Consider the following 18,825-nt stretch of genomic DNA (forward strand, 5'->3'; position numbering starts at 1 on the left):
GGTTTTATCTGGATTAAGATCATGATATTGCACTAGTAAACAAGCATTTAGATTGCTGAAAGAAGATTACAAAATTCCTGGTCAATGGTAAAGAAATGAGAATCGAAAATATATGGTTCAAATGGACAATGGACACTGGAAGTTTGTTGATCATTCGTAAATCGTAATCATGGATCAACATACAATGTGCTCTCAAATTGCTTGACCGCAATCAGAGATCGCCCTTCATCATTATGGATTACTAATAATTCAATTCATAAACAATTGTACGTATAAATGTGTGTTACATATATACCAATTTTAATAAATCTTGTATCGCATTCTGAATGTTGCTCGGGTTTCCTTGTTTCTTTCTATTCCATAGCCTCATTCATCTTTTATTTTCTGTTCTCTTTATTATTATTATTATTATTATTAAAATAAAACTAATTTTACGCGCTTAATATTGTTAACTATTGGATTTGGTTTTAAATTCTAAAAAAATAAAATTACATTCTTAAAAATAGAAGTATAAGAATTGAATTCAAAATTTGCGAGAAAAGAAGGATGTATCTCATATTTTAAGTTATTTTATATTACTAAAAGAATTTCATTAATGGAAATGAAATAATTGTTCAAATATGGAAAATGAAGATACACGATTTTATTTTGCTTTTCGTTATCCTTTACACGTTTATTTTAGATAAAAAAATGTGACATTTGAGAAATAAGATAAGGATATAATTGCCATATACAATTGATTCTATATATAATACAAATTTGAGAATCTTAAAAAAGAGTAAGGAGACGAAGGGAAGGGGCCCACTTTGTCTCTATCGCCACTTAGCCAGAATATATAATAAACGTGTAGAAGCACCGGCCTGATATATACCAGAAATAAAGGAAGCAATGCCCACCTTATTATTAATTACGTATGATTAAAGCAGAAAGCAAAATATGAAGAAAGGTTTGTTCATCAAACCCACAATATCCATTCATTTCATTTTCAGGGTGAGGAGATTGAGTAAAGACATGCTTCACTCTAACATCCACACTCAACAAAAAGGAAGCAACATAACGTGTATGAGATAAAATCATAATTAGATGTTTTCATTCTAAATTCAATTGATCTGTTTAATATGTGTGAGGCCGATCATTTCACCTTGGAGGAGATCTTTGTTAAACGTCTTTTTCTTTTTTCAATTCAGAATTAATTACTTAAAAACATCTCAAAGAAATTACAGATTTTGTATTTAAAAGAAACTAATAAATTTATAATCGATCAAACTTAAGAAACAAGTTAACCTGTCTGCCTGATGCCTATACATTTCTTTTTCAAGAGGAATTCACGACTTCTCTGTTTTTAATCAGTCGTGTGCATAGTATTTTACGAAGTAATATTGCAATGAGATATACTCAGCTATTCGTGATTAATATTTTTTTTCTAAAAATAGAGGAATAGGAGGATTATATCCGATTGTTTTACTTGAAACTATGAGTTTTGTTTATGCAAGATGATCAATGCTAACCAATTATATTATGCAAAATTTTGCTTTCACGAAATAGGAACAAGTATAATAATGGGAAGTGTGTGGCATGGGGCAAAAGAGTTTTATTATTATTTGACCATGTCTAACATGTAGTGCTCAACCATCGTTTCCATGTTGACAAAAGATAATAGAAACTACTAGTCTTGAAAGTTGAAAACTTAAGCACCAAAAATTCGAAAGTGACACGAAGCGCATGATATTGAGAACCAGGTCACTATATAAATAGGCTGTAATAAGAAATAATTAAGAGCTCAACCTTTTAGATTGTTTTGGCAGACAAAAGGGGAAAAAAATTGTTTTTGATTGTTTTGGCAGACAAAAGGGGAAAAAAATTGTTTTTGATGGGTAGCATAGCAGAAAGATGGAGAGAACTAAGTGGGGAGAAGAAGTGGGAGGGTTTATTGGAACCCCTTGATAATGATCTCCGCAAGTTAATTATTCATTATGGTGAACGAACTCAAGCTGTTATAGATGGCTTTATTGGCGAAAAGGTATCGAGATGGGTTGGATTGAGCCGATACTCAATGGAGAACTTGTTCCGCAAAGTGGGGTTGGAGATAGGCAATCCATACGAGTACAAAATAACCAAATTCCTTTATGCAAGGTCAGAAATCCAAATCCTTGATTGGTTTTGCCCTGGGGAATCCAATTGGATCGGCTATGTGGCAGTGACCACCGACCAAGGAAAGGCAGTCTTGGGAAGGAGGGACATTTTGATCACTTGGAGAGGAACCAAGCGAACCTATGAAATGATTAACGATCTTCAAGCAGATTTAGTCTCAGCCGCTGATATTCTTGGAGACGATGAAAATCCAAGGGTGCACCATGGTTGGCATTCTATATACACTGCTCAAGACCCCAAATCCATTTACAATCAAACCAGCGCCAGAGATCAGGCAAGTTTAATTTATTTTACGTACTTAATGTATTGTCCATATCGAATGCTAATAATTACCAAGTTATTTTATTTCAGGTTCTAAGTGAGGTTAGGAGACTGATGGATTTTTACAAAGACGAAGAAATCAGCATAACTTTGACAGGCCATAGCTTAGGTAGCGCAGTGGCCACTCTGAATGCAGTTGACATTGTTACCAATGGATATAACAAGCCGACAAGCAGACCAGACAAGGCTTGCTTGGTCACTGCCATTGTATTTGCCAGCCCTCGCATTGGGGACTCAGGCTTCAAGAAAGTCTTCTCAGGACTGAAAAACCTTCGTGTCTTGCGCATCGAAAATGAGTTAGACATCGTCCCTTCACTGCCGTTACCATTACCTTTACTAAATTATACCCATGTTGGGATGGAATTAGTGATCGATGCCCGAAAATCTCCATACTTGAAAAGCCACGTAGATTTGAATAAGAATCTGATGATTGCTCATCAGTTGGAGATTTACCTGCATGGAGTTGCAGGTACACATGGGGACAAAGGAGAGTTCAAATTAGAGGTTAATCGAGATATCTCACTTGTAAACAAATACCTGGATGCACTGAAAGACGAACATAAAGTTCCAACTAAATGGTGGATGGAGAAGAACAAAGGAATGGTTCAGCAAGACGATGGTTCCTGGATATTGGATGATCATGAACCAGATCATCCTCCAACTCTAACATAATCTATTTTTAGATAAGCTTCATATGATGAAGGCTTTATGTTCCAACTTACGGGTTACTTTTAATTACTTGTACAAGTATAGTTATTAAGGATAAGAATTTATTGCAGTTTATGTGTATATTTCTTGTGAAATTATACTCATTGGAGTGTATCAACCAAATACAAAAAATGGTATTATGTAGAGTCGGGTAGGGTTTTTCTCATTCTTTTTCTTTTTAATCTCCTTTTTTCCAATTGATTAAGACAAATAATTGCCTAGATTTCCCAGATGGGTAATTGATATTTTTTCCTTTTGACCATGGATGGTATATGCTCAGTCTTGCCTTGTGGGATTGGACATAATCCAGTGTTGCCATTTTATTTATCCATTTCTTTGGACAAACATAGATCACTTTTTTTTTCAATGTTTAATAATAGGACAACTAAGCTTCTTGTTCTTATAAGAACCCGAAAAAGGAAACGGATCTTAATTAGTGTTTTCATCATTTTATTAAGAAACCTTTCTTTGTTTTTATTAAGGAATTGCTTTTTATTTATCCTAAATCAGCAGTGAAATTGATATACAACTAAAGTTGAAACTTTTTTGCAACATAATATGAAAGCTGAGGTTACAGCACAATCATATAAACATAGAAGAATTGGTAAAGCTCAATTTAACAAGATGTGAAGAGATGTTTCTTAACACAGCAGTCCGCATCTTATTGGCCCTCCTCGATTGCTTCAATGATATTTATCCTATTCGAAAACTACTTCCCTGTGAAGGTGGCACAATCCTAATACTTTCTTCCATATATGTACATTCAAAGAAATATGGTTTCTGGTTTCTTGATTTCTTCATACACAGGGTTTCCTTCTAAACTTTCATTTTATTTTTTTTCAACTATGATCCATATCGATTTTACGATCTATAAAGATTAATTCTTTCGACATATGTGATTGTTTCTCTCAACAATATCATTTTTTCATAAAAATAAAACATGTCTTAACTTTATACTCGACTTTTGTTGGTAAGCTAAAATATATGTTTTTCTAAACATTATTTATTAGTTTAATGGTATGTTATCTTATGAGGTATGATTTGATATGGGATGTAAATATGATAGGAACAACATTGTTGGGAGCGATAATCACGAATCTCAAACATAAACTATAAAATAGATATGAAGAATATAAAAAAAGAAAGAAAGTTATATCACAAGTCACAACCACGAAAAGATGATTATTACTATTATTATAATGAAACATTAGTTTATTATAATTATTATTAATTATTTTCATATTTAAAGTAATTACCAAACTTACTTTTTGATTATCGAAATAATTTTTGATATAATCAATCAGTTTTATTTTCTTTTTAGAGTGGAGTGAAGGGTCGATGCAAGGCAAAGAAAGCCTAATTTGGTCCATTGGCATAGTAGTTGGCCTAACTTAAATGAAATATAGTGGGCCAGCATTAAATTGGATCAAAGAAATGAAATAACGTTAGTGATAGTTTCTTTTTTCAAAGCACCGTATGGTAGGTTTTTTCTTCTTATTTCTTTTTAGCAAGAAGGAAGCATAAATATTTTGGAGGGTAAAATTTGAATTATCACTCTTTGAAAGATATAAAAATTGTAATTTCATTATTAAATTTTAAATTTTAAAAGAGTTAAAATACAAATTTCGATCCCAACTTAAGTGAAATTATGAAATTGAATTTTTTTGTTGTTATTATATTTATAAATGATGATGTATACCTGTTTAATTTTAGTGCAATCTTTTTTTTAAGAATATTCGTGCCAATCTTAAACTATTATCTTAACTTTAAATTTTATAATTAGCAAAATATATATTAATAATATTAATTTATACGTAATTAATTAAATTAAAAGTTAAAATCTCCTAGCGTAAGGGAGAGTTCACTCTAGTGTATATTAGTTTTATATTTTTATTTGATATTTAGGAGTGTTCTTTTCGCTTATAAAATTTTAAAATATAAATAAGTTGGCATACTTTATGTTATTTACACTAAAAGAATTATATAATTTATAAATAAATTTCTTTCGATTACACTTAATCAGAGATGAGATGAGGATGATTAAGAATTTATAAGATAAAGAGTAAACTATGGAAGGGTCGTAATTTATGCAATACTTAAATTAAATAGTGGATGATAGCAAGCTTTGGAGAATTTTTTAATAGAGTATAGTTAATATGTGAGCTCATACCTCTTACTTTGCATCTTAGGTTGTTAGTTACTTTTGAAGTTGTTGCTCTCAAAGATTTGTGGGACTAGTTGTAGTCAATTGAAGTGTATGTCACAGGTTGTTGGTTACTATGCCTTATCGTCTAACTTCTATCAAGAGTTGTTGTCTAGACACGATAGTTATGTGTTATTCAATTATTTCATGCTATCTATCGGTTTATAAAAGCTTAAGTTGTAGAGATTGTTAATTATCTTAAGCTTAAAACCTAAACTTTGTGTATAAGAATATGTTCTCTCTTAAAAATGACTTGGTGAAATCCTATATAATGCAACTAGAGAAAAACACACTAGGTTGGAATTGTTTTGTCATGAATTAATGTATTTAGTGGGTGTAAGAGTGTGTGATGATGTGTCCCTTGAAGGAGTAAGAATATATCTCTAAATAAATGATCAGTAGTACTAATTAAGTGAAAGTAAAGTTTAAAGAAGTCAATTTATTTGACTTTGTTGTTAAGAAATAAAGTTGTATGGTTTAAGTGAAAAATTAATTTACTCTAAAATCAAAATTCAAAATTATACCAAAACATAAAATTATTAAAATTACATTAGAAAGTTACCAACTTACCATGGGGATACAAAATTTTGTATATAATTTTAGCGGGTTATTAAGATTTATTGCTTTCTTAAAATTACGTTAGGAACTTACCAAAATTAAAGTTTTCATTAAAAGTAATTAACAAAACAATTAATTACATGAAGTAGTTGTTGACATCCACATAAGAAATCTTTTAGTTGCTTTAGCTCCACCACCACATACATATATTAATTTTATTTAATAATTAAAATATATTAAATTAATTTACACTATTTTTAAATTTAATAAATTAAAAATAGATAATTAAAATTAAAATAAAGTAATTAAACCATAATATATTAAAACACATGTGATATTAACTTAATTTTTAAACAGTATTAGAATGATTTTAAATATATTTACATATTTAATTTTGTTAATAGTGTATAAAAAATAAAACATAAATGTATGTTTTAGTTTTATTTAAAAATTGATAAATTTTTGTATAATTTCTTAAAACCGTTAATTTTATTTTTAAATTTAATGTAATTATTTATAAATAAAATGTAGAATATTGTATATTATAATGGATTAGATATTAATGAATGAAGATGTCAACTTGTTGCAATTTTAGTTTGCGATATATGAATGTTTCCATGATTTTAATTTAAAAGGTGCCTCACTAGTGAAGATGACAAGTGAAAAAGAGAGTGCATCCAAAATATTATTTCATCTAAAACATTACAAATGACGAATATAAATAGGTGGATCCTTCCACTAAATTACAATTGAAAGCAATTCTATTATATATTACATTGAAAAATAATTTCTAAATTAATGTAATATAAAAATAAATAAATTGCACACAATGGTCAAAGTTTATATTAAAAGCCAGATTAATTCTTTATTCAAAAATAAATAATTTAATTTTTTACGTTAGATCAAAAAGTAAATTAGCATTTTTTTTGTTAAAAAACTAACATGGCTAATAGAATTAGAGGTGAACAACACTTGATTCGATTATAAAAAATCCAAAAAAATTTGAATTTCGAGTTAGTCGAATTGAGTTATTCAATTTATTTGAGTTATTCGAGTTTCGAGTTCGAGTCTAGTTGCACTTTACAATTCGAATAACAGATTGATGTAAATACCCTTTTAGTCCCTATCAGTTTTGAAAATGAACAAATTAGTTCCTCTAAACAAAAATTACAAAAAAAATTCAAAATATTTATAAAAATTCCAAATTTTTATTTTAAGAAATTATATATATTTAAAAAATCTAAAAAATATATATAAAGAAATTTAAAATTTCAAAAATTTTCTAAAATAATAATTTTGGGATCTAAATAAGTTTATTAATGATTAAATTATCATACTAAAGCAATTTTTATGATTTTGTTTTGAAAAAGTTTTCAAATATATATGGCTTCAAATTTATATACTTTAACATGTTTAATATTTTAAATGAACTCGAACAATTTCACTCAATTCGACTCGATTTGAATTTCATTTTACTCAACTCTATTCGAAAAAAATTCAAATCGAGTTAGGATAATAAAATAAGATTCGCCAATTCGATTAACTCAAAATTTTTTTACTCGATTTGATCAAATGCTCACCCCTAAAAAGAAGAACTAGACAGTTATATAACATGCTATGCATATCTCATAATGATGTACAAGAAAAAATTAATTTACTTTTTTTTTTATCTAACATACACATCCTTTTAGTAAAAAAGACAAACTACTCCTAGTATCGAAATCCATATACCTACAACCAACTCATTTGGTAGCTTTTCTAATTTGGTAGCTTTTAAAAAATTAACTAGGCGGCCGTTTTTATCACATCTTACCAAAAATTATGTTATTTGTAATAGGTAGATTTTATTTTATTACGTCTCCTCTCCTGGTATTTTGCATATCCAAAATGGCTTCATTGTATTCTCTCTGTTTATCAAAACAACAATTGTTTGGCATCCTTTTGATCCTAACTTTCTTTTCAAGTTCGAGTGCAAAGAGATGCTACAGATCAATTATCAGCTTTGGAGATTCCTTGGCTGATACAGGGAACTGGGTCATACTTTTACAACAAAATAAACCTACACCTGCCTTTCCACCATTTGGGGGGACTTACTTCAATCGACCAACAGGCCGATGTTGTGATGGTCGTTTAATCGTTGATTTTTTTGGTACTGCATCTTTGAAACTCCAATCTAGTAACTTTAGATTTTGGAAACATGATTTTAGATATGCTTGATGGATAATGATCTTTTTGAGTGTTTGTTTGTTTGTCGTGGATTTGTAGCTCAGAAACTTGGACTTCCATTGGTGCCACCATATTTTCGAGATGCTAATTGCAGTAATTGCCGAAAGTTTCAAAAGGGTGTAAATTTTGCTGTGGTGGGAGCAACAGCGCTTGATAATGCATATTTGGCACGAAAAGGAATCATTAATGAACTCACAAACGTTTCTTTGGGAGTGCAATTGGGTTTATTGAAAACATTATTGCCATCTCTTTGCTCCTCATCTTCAGGCAAGTATCTGCAGATGCTGTTGTTCTTACCTAATAACCAAAAATGTACCATCGCTTTCAATTATATGGGGCAGACAGGCCAAGAATTTATAAACTGTCATAATTGCTTAGTCATTCGGCGACGGATTTTCTATTGAAAAATAGTTGATACCAATTATTTTACGTTCATGGTGATGATTCACAGCTTGCAATGAATTCCTTAATAACTCGTTGATTCTTATGGGAGAGATTGGAGGAAATGAGTTCAACCTTGCATTCATTCAAGGAATTTCGAGTGAAGTGATAGGAGGATTAGTCCCTGAGGTTATCAAAGCCATTTCTGCAGCAATTGAGGTAACATTCCTGTCCTCTTTTGCTAAAGTTTTTAGTTAGCACAATCAACATGGATAGTGACACCAAGCTTTTCACACAAAATTTTCAAAGAGTAAATCAACTGTATTGCATATATCTTTAATATTAATGGACGGTTGCTTCAATACAACGTGTAGGAGTTAATCGAGTTGGGGGCGATGACATTTGTGGTTCCTGGAACTATACCACTTGGATGTCTGCCGGTTCTTCTAACGCGTTTTCGGACTTCTAATAAGCAGGCTTATGATCGCTATGGTTGTTTGATATGGCTAAACGACTTCGCCCACTACTATAATGAATATCTTAAAAAGGAACTAGAAAGTATGCGAAGGCTTCATCCTCGTATCAATATTATCTACGCAGATTATTACCAGGCTTCAATGCCACTTTATCTTTCTCCAAGATCGTTTGGTACGTTTTCTGTTCTGACCACGAAAACCTGATAAAGTTAAAGCATATATGTTGTTATTTTTCACTAATAGGTTTGTATGCCAGGATTTAAAAGCACTCTGACTGCATGTTGTGGAGGCGAAGGTCCATACAATGTTAACGTGACGTTAAGTTGTGGTGATCCAGGCACGAAATCCTGTGATGACCCTTCCTCCTATGTTAACTGGGACGGTGCTCATTTCACAGATGAAGCCCATAGGGTGATCTCCAATGGTCTTCTGGATGGTTCATGTACCATTCCTCGGTTTGAGTTCCCCTCGTGTGCCTCATAATTATATTATAATCTACTCCGAGTGAATAACGGAATTAAGATCAAAGCAAAATGATGCTTTTCTTCTTGTATTTAAAGTTCTTTAAGTGTGCATTCCTGCTAAAAATGTCATTGGCTGTGAAAATTGAAAAGCATCGAGGCTGGAAAATAAAGTAAATTCCTTCTTCTCTGGGATAAGTAATTGAATAAATTAATTTCTCCTGTTAGTAATATGTACCGAGTAGGTCTTGTACTTTTCCATACATCGCCTACTTTTTTGAATGAAAAAAATAGTGCATCGTGATAAATTTAGTCCTCAACATTTATATTTTTGTTAAAATATTAATTATTAATGTTGTTGGCATGACAACTCAGTATAGCGATCTATGTACACACCATTTATTTTATATGTCATGTTAATAAATAATTCAAAATTATAAAATCAAAATCAAAATTTAATAAAATAAAGTTCATAAAAATTTAAAATATTTAACATGGAGTACACGTGAATTCTCATGTAGACTACCGTGTTTAAAAATTAACTTTAATTAGCATTTTCTTAAAAATATTATTTTGGGTCTTTTAAAAAAGACTCTTTTAAAAATGTTGAATGTCAAATTTAATTGGAAAAGAATAAGGGTCAAATTGATAATCGATGTATATGTTAAGAACTAAATTTGATATAATGAAAACCCGGTATATAAACATTGAAGCATTGAAGTAATCTTAGCTAACTTTTAACAGGTAGATATCAGAATCCGAGGGTTTTTTACACAAATAATACAAAAAAATATCAAAATAATACAGGCATTTTATTATGTACCAAAATGGTACAAACAGTAGTGGAGGGACTGCCACAGGCGGCACCAATGGTGCCAGTGGCAGAGGCGGCACCCCACATTTGTTCGTATTTTTCTTATTTTCGAATTTTATTACTTTCAAAAAATATACTATTTTTATATTTTATTATTTTATATTATTTTATTACATAAAGTTTGAAATGTATTAATTTAGTGTGTTTTTTTATATAAATTTTGTAAAAAACCCTCATTTTGGCCATTTGTTCGTATTTTTCTTATTTTCGGATTTTATTACTTTCAAAAAATATACTATTTTTGTATTTTATTATTTTATATTATTTTAGTACATAATGTTTGAAATGTATTATTTTAGTGTGTTTTTTTATATAAATTTAGTGAAAAACCCTTATTTTGGCCATTTGTTCGTATTTTTCTTTTTTCGGATTTTATTACTTTCAGTAAATATACTATTTTTGTTTTTTTATTTCTTTTCGTATTTTATTTTTTCATAAACATATTTTTTCGGTATTTTATTTTTAAAACTATTTTTATAAAAAATCCGAAAACAAGAAAAATATGAACAAAGGGGGGTGCCGCCTGCGACAGTGGCACCTTTGGTGCCACCTGTGGTAATCCCTCCACTACTGTTTGTACCATTTTGGTCATAATAAAATGCTTGTATTATTTTAATATTTTTTTAATTTTTTATATTATTTGTGTAAAAAAACCCCAAAATCCGAATTTCATCTTGACGTAGAAGGCAAGCACAGCCGCAAACACATTCTGACAATGTCAAATCCATTTTTTTTTAAAATCCGTAAATGCCTCCTTAATACCATCCAGGAATTAACAAATCTACTGAATGGATGTCGGCCAGTTTATCTAGTCCTTTTTCAGACTTCTAATAAGCAAGGTTTTTTTTTTTTTCATCAATAAGCAGGTTTTATTAGTAATAGCAGCAGTCCATAGAAGCAACAGCACAAAGAGACAACAAGATCACCTTAGCAATCAGCCAATCACCGAGAACAATTAAAAGCCAAGCATAAAAGACAGTTCCTACTAGACATCTAATTTAGCTAATGAATCAGCGAAACCATTAACTTCCCTGTAAATATTCACAAACACACACACACACACACACACACACACACACACACACATTACCAATCAAGGCAATAAGCGCCTGTTCATGCAGCCATTGAGATGTTACAAAGACCAAGGCAATTTTAATGGCATGGACCTCTGCATCATTCGACGACATAACACCAAGAGGGCCTGAGAACATACACCGATGGCACAGCACCCCGCAGCAACCAGCAGGGCCGAGTCAGCAATTGGAGGCATCCATTCAACTCTACGCGTCAGGATCCTCACCCTCAAATCGTCATTCATCAGTCTAGGAGAAATCCAACAAACAACTTCTTTAATTAAGTCAGAACCACCCAAAGCATTAACCCAATGCAAAGATCGTAATTTACGAAGGAAACCATCCCATACTTTGTTGTTAAAGATCGAGTCGTTTCCCATAAGCCACAATATCCAAATGGTTGTCCCACAAACATCTAGCAACCTTTTCCTAGTAAGGCCCCAGAACTCAAAATCAAAACATTGAATCAAAAGATCCTTAACCGACTTGGGGATTCGATTCCTCACTGCGTTCTTCTGTTCATAGGAAAAAATTGTAGAAAAGATGGTTTTCTCAGGAGTTTATTTATCCCATTGAAACAATAGTAGTAGTTGGTTAATTTCAAGTGACCTCCAAAACAATTGACATAATTAATGCATTCAAGCTTTACCAATTTTACCCTTTCGGTAACAACTCTATTCTTAATCATTGCAAGGACTCGTTTGGTCTGATTCTAACAGACAACACTACTATTCACCATTTGGTCATATCATTTAGCAATCATTGCTCAAAATAGTTTAGTAAGTGGACCTTATACATCAAAGAGAAAAGCCTCAACATTTAATCAAGTTGCTATGATTACAAAGTTTAATGCAGTAACAAGATTAACAGAAATCTCATCCAAGCCAAGTTACTCTGCCCCATCTATCTTATTTCCAGCTTATGGTGCTTCCAGTTTGTCTTTCCCTAAACATTTCAGAATCAACAGCTCTACTGAGGATTTGGAGGCCGGCTGTTTGCAGAGGAAACTCTGGATCCCCATTCCAGCAACTCTTTGCTGGTGTCATCTTTGTGTGCAAAAACTTCAATGAAACACAGTGAATCTTTCTTTTCTCCTGTTGCTGCCGCAATTGCATCTATCAGTTCATCCTCGGTCCTCACCTAGATTTAACAATGAAAGTATTAATCTATGCATACCAAAGAGGTACTCCTCAGAGTTAACAGTGGATGCATCTAATTATTTGAAAAATGACACTGTCATATGTAGATGGGAATTTCTGATCAACACTAGTTTATGCTACACGGGCTTTTAATATTTACTAACCTTGGCTGTCCAGCATTTGCCTTCACCATTGTGGATGGCATCAACAAAGGCAGTGTAATTCCAGTTCTTGATAACATTGTAAGGGCCATCATGAATCTCAACTTCAATTGTATAGCCTCCATTATTGATAAGAAATATGATGCTTTTTTGTCCACATCGGATCATTGTGGAAATATCTTGAGCTGTCACCTGAATAATATATCAAAACAAAAATATTATTTCCTTACCACATTTTTTATTTTATCATATACTTGAAAAGAACTAAATCAATTACTTCATATTGCTTGTGGTTACCTCTAAATGGGTTATTAAAAGTTCTAAATGAAAATTATGTGGCTCACCTGGAAACTACCATCGCCAATGCAAGCAATCACACGTTTGTCTTTAGCTGCCTGAGCATATCCAAGCGTGGCACCAACTGACCAACCAATGGATCCATACTGCATCTGGAATTCATAACTGCAAGCAATAAAAATAAACATTTACACACTGCAAAACACACATACACGAGTCTAATTCAAAACACAAAGAAATGTACCATTTGAAATAATCTTGCTTACCCGCAGTTCTCCGGAAGATGGAGCTTCTGACAATTGAACCATGAGTCTCCAGTTTCAGCAATAACCGCAGAGTCTTTGCTTAGCATATCCTGTTAAGCAAGGTCAACCAATGAATGAAACAAAATCTAATGAAGTGCCCACATCTGGTTACGCATTGATAAGTCTAAACGATTCACATTTTGCTCTTACAGATATCATAAGAGCAAAGAACAAAGGGTAAGAATGTTGCAGCATATACAAAACCAATTCTTCCCAGTTTCCAAGACACAGAAATTAAAGTAGTAAGAGCCAACACTGCATGTCTTACACACTTCAGTGTGTTTGTTAACCATACTAATTATTCCCTATGAAGGCATTGAAGGCTACCTAAATGGCCAATAGTTGTCATAAGCTCATTCCATCAAGAAATCTATATTATAAGCTAAAATATTATAGAGGAGTATTTCAAGTCATGTCCCGAGTGCCTACCTGAATGTGCTTAAAAAGAACATTGACTCTCAGAGGCTGTCATTAGAGGAGTATCTATATTATAAGCTAAAATATTATAGAGGAGTATTTCAAGTCATGACCCGAGTGCCTACCTGAATGTGCTTAAAAAGAACATTGACTCTCAGAGGCTCGTCATTCCCATGCTTCAAAGGCATGCCTGGAGGGACAAAGATTCGCTGATAGTTCTCCACGGCAGTGGTATTTTTCTTAAGTTTCCTTGCCAATGCACTTAAGAAGTCGGCCATGAAAACCCAGCCAAAAGAAGGACCATTGCCTATCGTCACACGATTTGGTTGTACTATGATTGCTTTATCCTTCTTGATCAACAAAGAGTAGCCTACAGAGCTATAATCATTGAAGATTGGGCCAGCAAAAACATAGGCATCAGCAGATTCCACTATTTCCCCACAAAAGCTAGTACTAACGGCACCCCAGTACGTTCCAATAAAGTGAGGATGGTGTTCAGGTACCAATCCTTTGCCCGAAGGCATTACAGCAATGGGATACCCACAGGCATCTGCAAGCTCCACAAAGGCATCTTTTGCATTTGCAACCCTTAATTTAGGTCCACCCACAAGGACAGGCTTCACAGCTTTGTTCAGAAAATTGGCAGTAGCTTCCACAGCTGCTTCTAATCCTAATTGATTGCTTACCCTGCATATAATTGTAGAGAATCAGCAACACAAGCATGTAACTTGGTTCCATTCATGTCTAAAAAAAATATCCTTTTAACACGCCATTCTAATGAATGAAAATATCACTCAACAATCAAGGGTATTACCTTGCTCTCCCCATAGTTTGATACATGCATGTAGCATCATATTCTACCTATAAGTCATACAAACTTCAGCTAAAGCTAGAATAGTTCCTACGCTATGCCAGGGATAGTTTTAACACAAATTATGCCTCTGCCTCGGGTTATGGCTAGCACTAGCTCCTTTCTAATACTACAGCAAAAAACATAACACTTCTGTTACAAATTTAAAAAAATTCCAAAAACTTCTTTTATATAAACTAATTCTCTTTTCTTTAGGCCAGGTTCCTTCGTTAGCTTCAAATAGCCTCCATTTACCAAGCTAACCATATATCATTATCAGCAATAAATGAAAGAACAGGTCATGATAATCACAACTCTCACCAACCTTCTATATATGAAATGTACAAGTAGCAATGCAAGGAAAGATTAATCTTCACTAATAAGAAGTCAGATAAAAACTTTACTTTGGAGCGAGAAAGAAGGGCACTGGGTCTCTAGCAAATGTTGGATGAGGAATCCCAGGCAAATTACAGCCGATACTAATGTAAACGGGCTTGCTTTCCTTCAAAGCTGTGGATATGGCAGTATCAAGAAGCTCATGCGCATCATCCAGGTTGTTCACCACTGCCTGTCATATCAGATCACCACCAAATTACATCATCAATCTATCATTTACTCTACAAGTTACTTACAGCAAAAAAAATTGCAAAAAAAAAAAAGACGTCATATTTCTTATGAATGCATAAAAAGGGTTTCCTTTTAACTTACTTGGGCACAGGTGATCGTCTGGAAACACCTTAATTCTTGACTAAAATCTGGCAAGCCAATAGTATGATGCAAGATCCGGTTGGTCCCGTAATCATTGGAATTAGGCCCTCCAACTATGCAAATCACAGGCAAATTCTCACTGTAAGCACCGGCAATAGCGTTAAGCACACTCAGGCCTCCAACAGTGAAAGTCACGACGCAGGCTCCCACGCCCTTAGCGCGTGCATAGCCATCAGCCGCATATCCGGCGTTAAGCTCGTTGCAGCAACCGACTAAGTTCAGCTCAGGTTCTGCTATTAGATGATCCAAGAGGGTCAAGTTGAAGTCACCAGGAACTGAGAAGACGTCCTTGACACCGATCTCCACGAGCCGCCTTGCCAGGTGGCGTCCCAGGGTGCCACTCGAGGCATCTCCGCGGACCGGAGGATGTAAGGAAGTGGGATGAGCTGATGAACCGATTTTATGACCGGCTTCCATGCAGTAAAAGTTTTTGCAATAAAACAACACTTGAAAAGGGAAATAGAAAGGAGAATTGGGAAGTTTATGAAATGGGAGAATGGTTTAGAAACTATTGAAACTGGAATACAAGTGGTGGGTTTTTAAAGGTTTTGAAGTGGGTTTGATTAACAATGGGCTGGTTAGGGTGGGTTTTGATTAATCAAGTGAAAACCAGGTTTTGGTTTTGGAATATTTAGGATTTGTGCATGTGTGGAATAAGTACGGGCATGGCTGTTTGTGGAGAATGAAAAACAGGAGCAAGTTAGTCTGGTTTTCTATTCCATTCGGCTCTTATTGGGTTTAATTTTTCTTTTTTACAAAGTAACGTGAATACTTATTTTTTAAATCTTTCTCTCAACTTTTTGTTAAAATGAATGCGTCATATTTTAAGAAAAGTCCGGTGAAAAATCTACTTTCTGAACCAACTAATGTCTGCTCCTGCCTAAACATGCACCAGTTACTTTGCTTTTTATAGCCCACTGTTTCTTTCATCTCTTAGGTCTTAAAATAGGAAACTTTTGTGTAACTCCTCATAATCATTTATTTATTGTATGTTTGGAAAATTAATGCTATTAACTCATATTCCTTAATCTCGTGAAAATTTGAGTAATTACATTTAAATCCATTTATTTTTAATTTCTCAAATATGCTCATACTTGATTTAAGTTCTATATAATAACAATAATACTATTTTGATTTTAAAATATATTTATTTTTTAAACATGATTATCTGTTATTTTATTGACGAGATATAATAAACTATTTATAATAAATATAATGAAAATTACATATTACTTATTATTAATTATTTATACTTGGGCAATAATTAATCGATGATAATAAGTACTATATGTTTAATGTTGAACAGAGAATGGAATGCTAGAGTAATTAGGTAAAATTACATAGGATACATATTTTTTTGTTAATTTTATTAGTAATCATATTACTGAACATTTTTTTGTACTAATGTATTATATAATGATTTGATTTGATGTTTTTTACTTGTTAAGATAATTTTTCTCGAGTATCATTGATAATTTTATAATAAGTAATATTATAATTTATACTACCAAGCATTACAAATAAAATTACAATCTAATTACATTATCTAAATTCAAATTAAATAATAAAATTATCTAAATTTAAGTATAAAAATATATAAATATTAATATAAAATATTTTTAAAATATTATAATACATAGACGGTAAAATTGAGTTATCAAGTTAGGTTAGACCAGCCAAATTCGAGATTTAATATAAAAAAATATTTTACTTATAAGTACATCATTAAAAACATTATATGTAGATTGATGAAAACTTTTAAAAGTAAACACGAAAGGAAAAGAAGATGGAAAACACTTTTCTTTCTTTTGTTTTTTTCTCTGTTTTTCCTGTTCATCAATTTGAGTTTAAAGGGCACTTATTGGATACATAGGTAGGATTAGGAACATCAGTGCTATCTTGATTTTGAACCAAGTGACCATTGTGAAGGGGTATTAGATTTTAGCACTTCCTTTGCCTGGTTTAGCCCACCGTTTGCGTATTTCTTTCTCGTCTCCCATGTTAAAGTACCAAAAAGCATGAAGCATGTGCATATGGGGAAAGATAGGTGTTTCATTTTTAGGGTATTTTATTTCTTAAAAAGATGGTTGTGGATTAATTGGTCAAGTAATAATATATTATATTGCAAAAACCAAAAACTGTATACTATATTGTGCAACTGAGACTTTGCTTGATTAAGTTAGACGCTTTGAATATTCATCTCACTGTACATGTTTTGACATATAGTGACATCAAACTACTATTTTCGTTTTTTTTCTCTTCAAAACTGTCAATACTAATTCATTAATCTTCAAATTATCTCATATGCGACACCTAGTTTCGTTGCTTGAGCTAAGGTCAAAGATTACCAAAATGTCTTTCCCTCTTTACCCTTATTTGACCACCTTTTTTTTTCCTCAAAATTAAAAAACCAACTGCTTGCATTGACAATTTTGCTATACTACATTGCTAGGCTTTTGAATGAAGAGCCCATCATCTTCATGGACTGGCTTTTCAAGTATGAGTTAAAGAGAAAATATTACTAAATGAATGAAATAAGATTTCATAATTAATCAAAGATTGAGCCGAAAAGGAAGAACAATCAACAATGGTTACTACTTTATAACAAAAACCATAAATGAAATCAATATAGAATTCAATAGTTCTAACAAGGGATCTTAGAGGTGAACCACTTCATGACCAGAACGGGAGCCTTGATCAAACAGAGTGCAAACTCTACTATGATTGTTACGCACAAGCAACACGGGCAGATGCAAGTCAACACCAACCTGCCATCATCACCAAAAGCCAACCCATCAAATCGATTTTACTTTAAACAACTCATCAAACCAATCTGAAAAGAAAAGAAGAAGAAAGAAAGAAAGTGAGACTAACCCTACAATCCAGACGATTATGCCGACCATGGAGATAAGGAGGGATAAAAACGCAAAGGGCAGACCCAAGAGGAAGCCTAAAGGCCTGCATTCACAATCGTCATCACAGCAGCAGCAACACATATTGTTTATTCCTTGTTCCTAATTATGCTCTTAACTTTGTTCTTTGGTTATCTTTCTGCACCTCTCTTGCTTTCCTTGATTTCTTCGGATATAACAATGATTGAGGAAGTGGTACAATAAATAAGACAAGACAAGCAAGGCTATAAATAAAATAAGTAAATAAAATCTGGTGCAGACGTATGTGCCGTTTACATTATGCCATTCCACTATTTTTGAAAGCGAAGCGATGACCAACCAATACCAACTCTCCACCAGATCTGTTGTCTGGTCCGATGATTAACCTGTCTTAGTTTCTTCTGGGCTTACGCTATTATCTTATCTGTGCTGTTTATCGCCGACGTATATAAAATTCTTCTTTGAATTTATTTTATATAGATAGCTATTATCGAAGAGAGCAATGCCAAATTTGCCAGTTAAATCTTGAATTGTTAGCACAGGTGGAGCTGTTGCTATTCTTTTG

General features: G+C 32.6%; 4 protein-coding genes across 4 annotated transcripts; 2 read left to right on the plus strand and 2 right to left on the minus strand.

Moving 5' to 3' along the window:
- The first annotated feature begins 1,781 nt into the window (after positions 1–1,781).
- On the plus strand, positions 1,782–3,431 carry LOC105769240 (phospholipase A1-IIgamma). Its single transcript, XM_012589730.2, has 2 exons — positions 1,782–2,425; positions 2,503–3,431. Exons 1-2 carry the CDS (start codon positions 1,871–1,873, stop codon positions 3,142–3,144), a joined length of 1,197 nt encoding a protein of 398 aa, XP_012445184.1. The 5' UTR covers positions 1,782–1,870; the 3' UTR covers positions 3,145–3,431.
- Positions 3,432–7,828: 4,397 nt separating this feature from the next.
- Positions 7,829–9,663, plus strand: LOC105766801 (GDSL esterase/lipase At1g28590). The gene is made up of 5 exons (XM_052630232.1): positions 7,829–8,090; positions 8,207–8,434; positions 8,619–8,767; positions 8,926–9,196; positions 9,281–9,663. The coding sequence occupies exons 1-5, from the start codon at positions 7,829–7,831 to the stop codon at positions 9,505–9,507; spliced, it is 1,137 nt and encodes a 378-aa protein (XP_052486192.1). The 3' UTR covers positions 9,508–9,663.
- Positions 9,664–12,170: 2,507 nt separating this feature from the next.
- On the minus strand, positions 12,171–16,066 carry LOC105769239 (pyruvate decarboxylase 1). The gene is made up of 7 exons (XM_012589729.2): positions 15,310–16,066; positions 15,006–15,169; positions 13,877–14,438; positions 13,296–13,384; positions 13,077–13,194; positions 12,736–12,924; positions 12,171–12,572 (listed from the first exon to the last, which is right to left on the minus strand). Exons 1-7 carry the CDS (start codon positions 15,784–15,786, stop codon positions 12,402–12,404), a joined length of 1,770 nt encoding a protein of 589 aa, XP_012445183.1. The 5' UTR covers positions 15,787–16,066; the 3' UTR covers positions 12,171–12,401.
- A 1,821-nt stretch (positions 16,067–17,887) lies between these two features.
- On the minus strand, positions 17,888–18,757 carry LOC105769242 (hypothetical protein). The gene is made up of 2 exons (XM_012589731.2): positions 18,244–18,757; positions 17,888–18,137 (listed from the first exon to the last, which is right to left on the minus strand). The coding sequence occupies exons 1-2, from the start codon at positions 18,363–18,365 to the stop codon at positions 18,014–18,016; spliced, it is 246 nt and encodes an 81-aa protein (XP_012445185.1). The 5' UTR covers positions 18,366–18,757; the 3' UTR covers positions 17,888–18,013.
- Between the last annotated feature and the right edge of the window lie 68 nt (positions 18,758–18,825).

This window comes from Gossypium raimondii, chromosome 5, assembly GCF_025698545.1.
Source record: "Gossypium raimondii isolate GPD5lz chromosome 5, ASM2569854v1, whole genome shotgun sequence".
Taxonomy (NCBI): Eukaryota; Viridiplantae; Streptophyta; class Magnoliopsida; order Malvales; family Malvaceae; genus Gossypium; species Gossypium raimondii.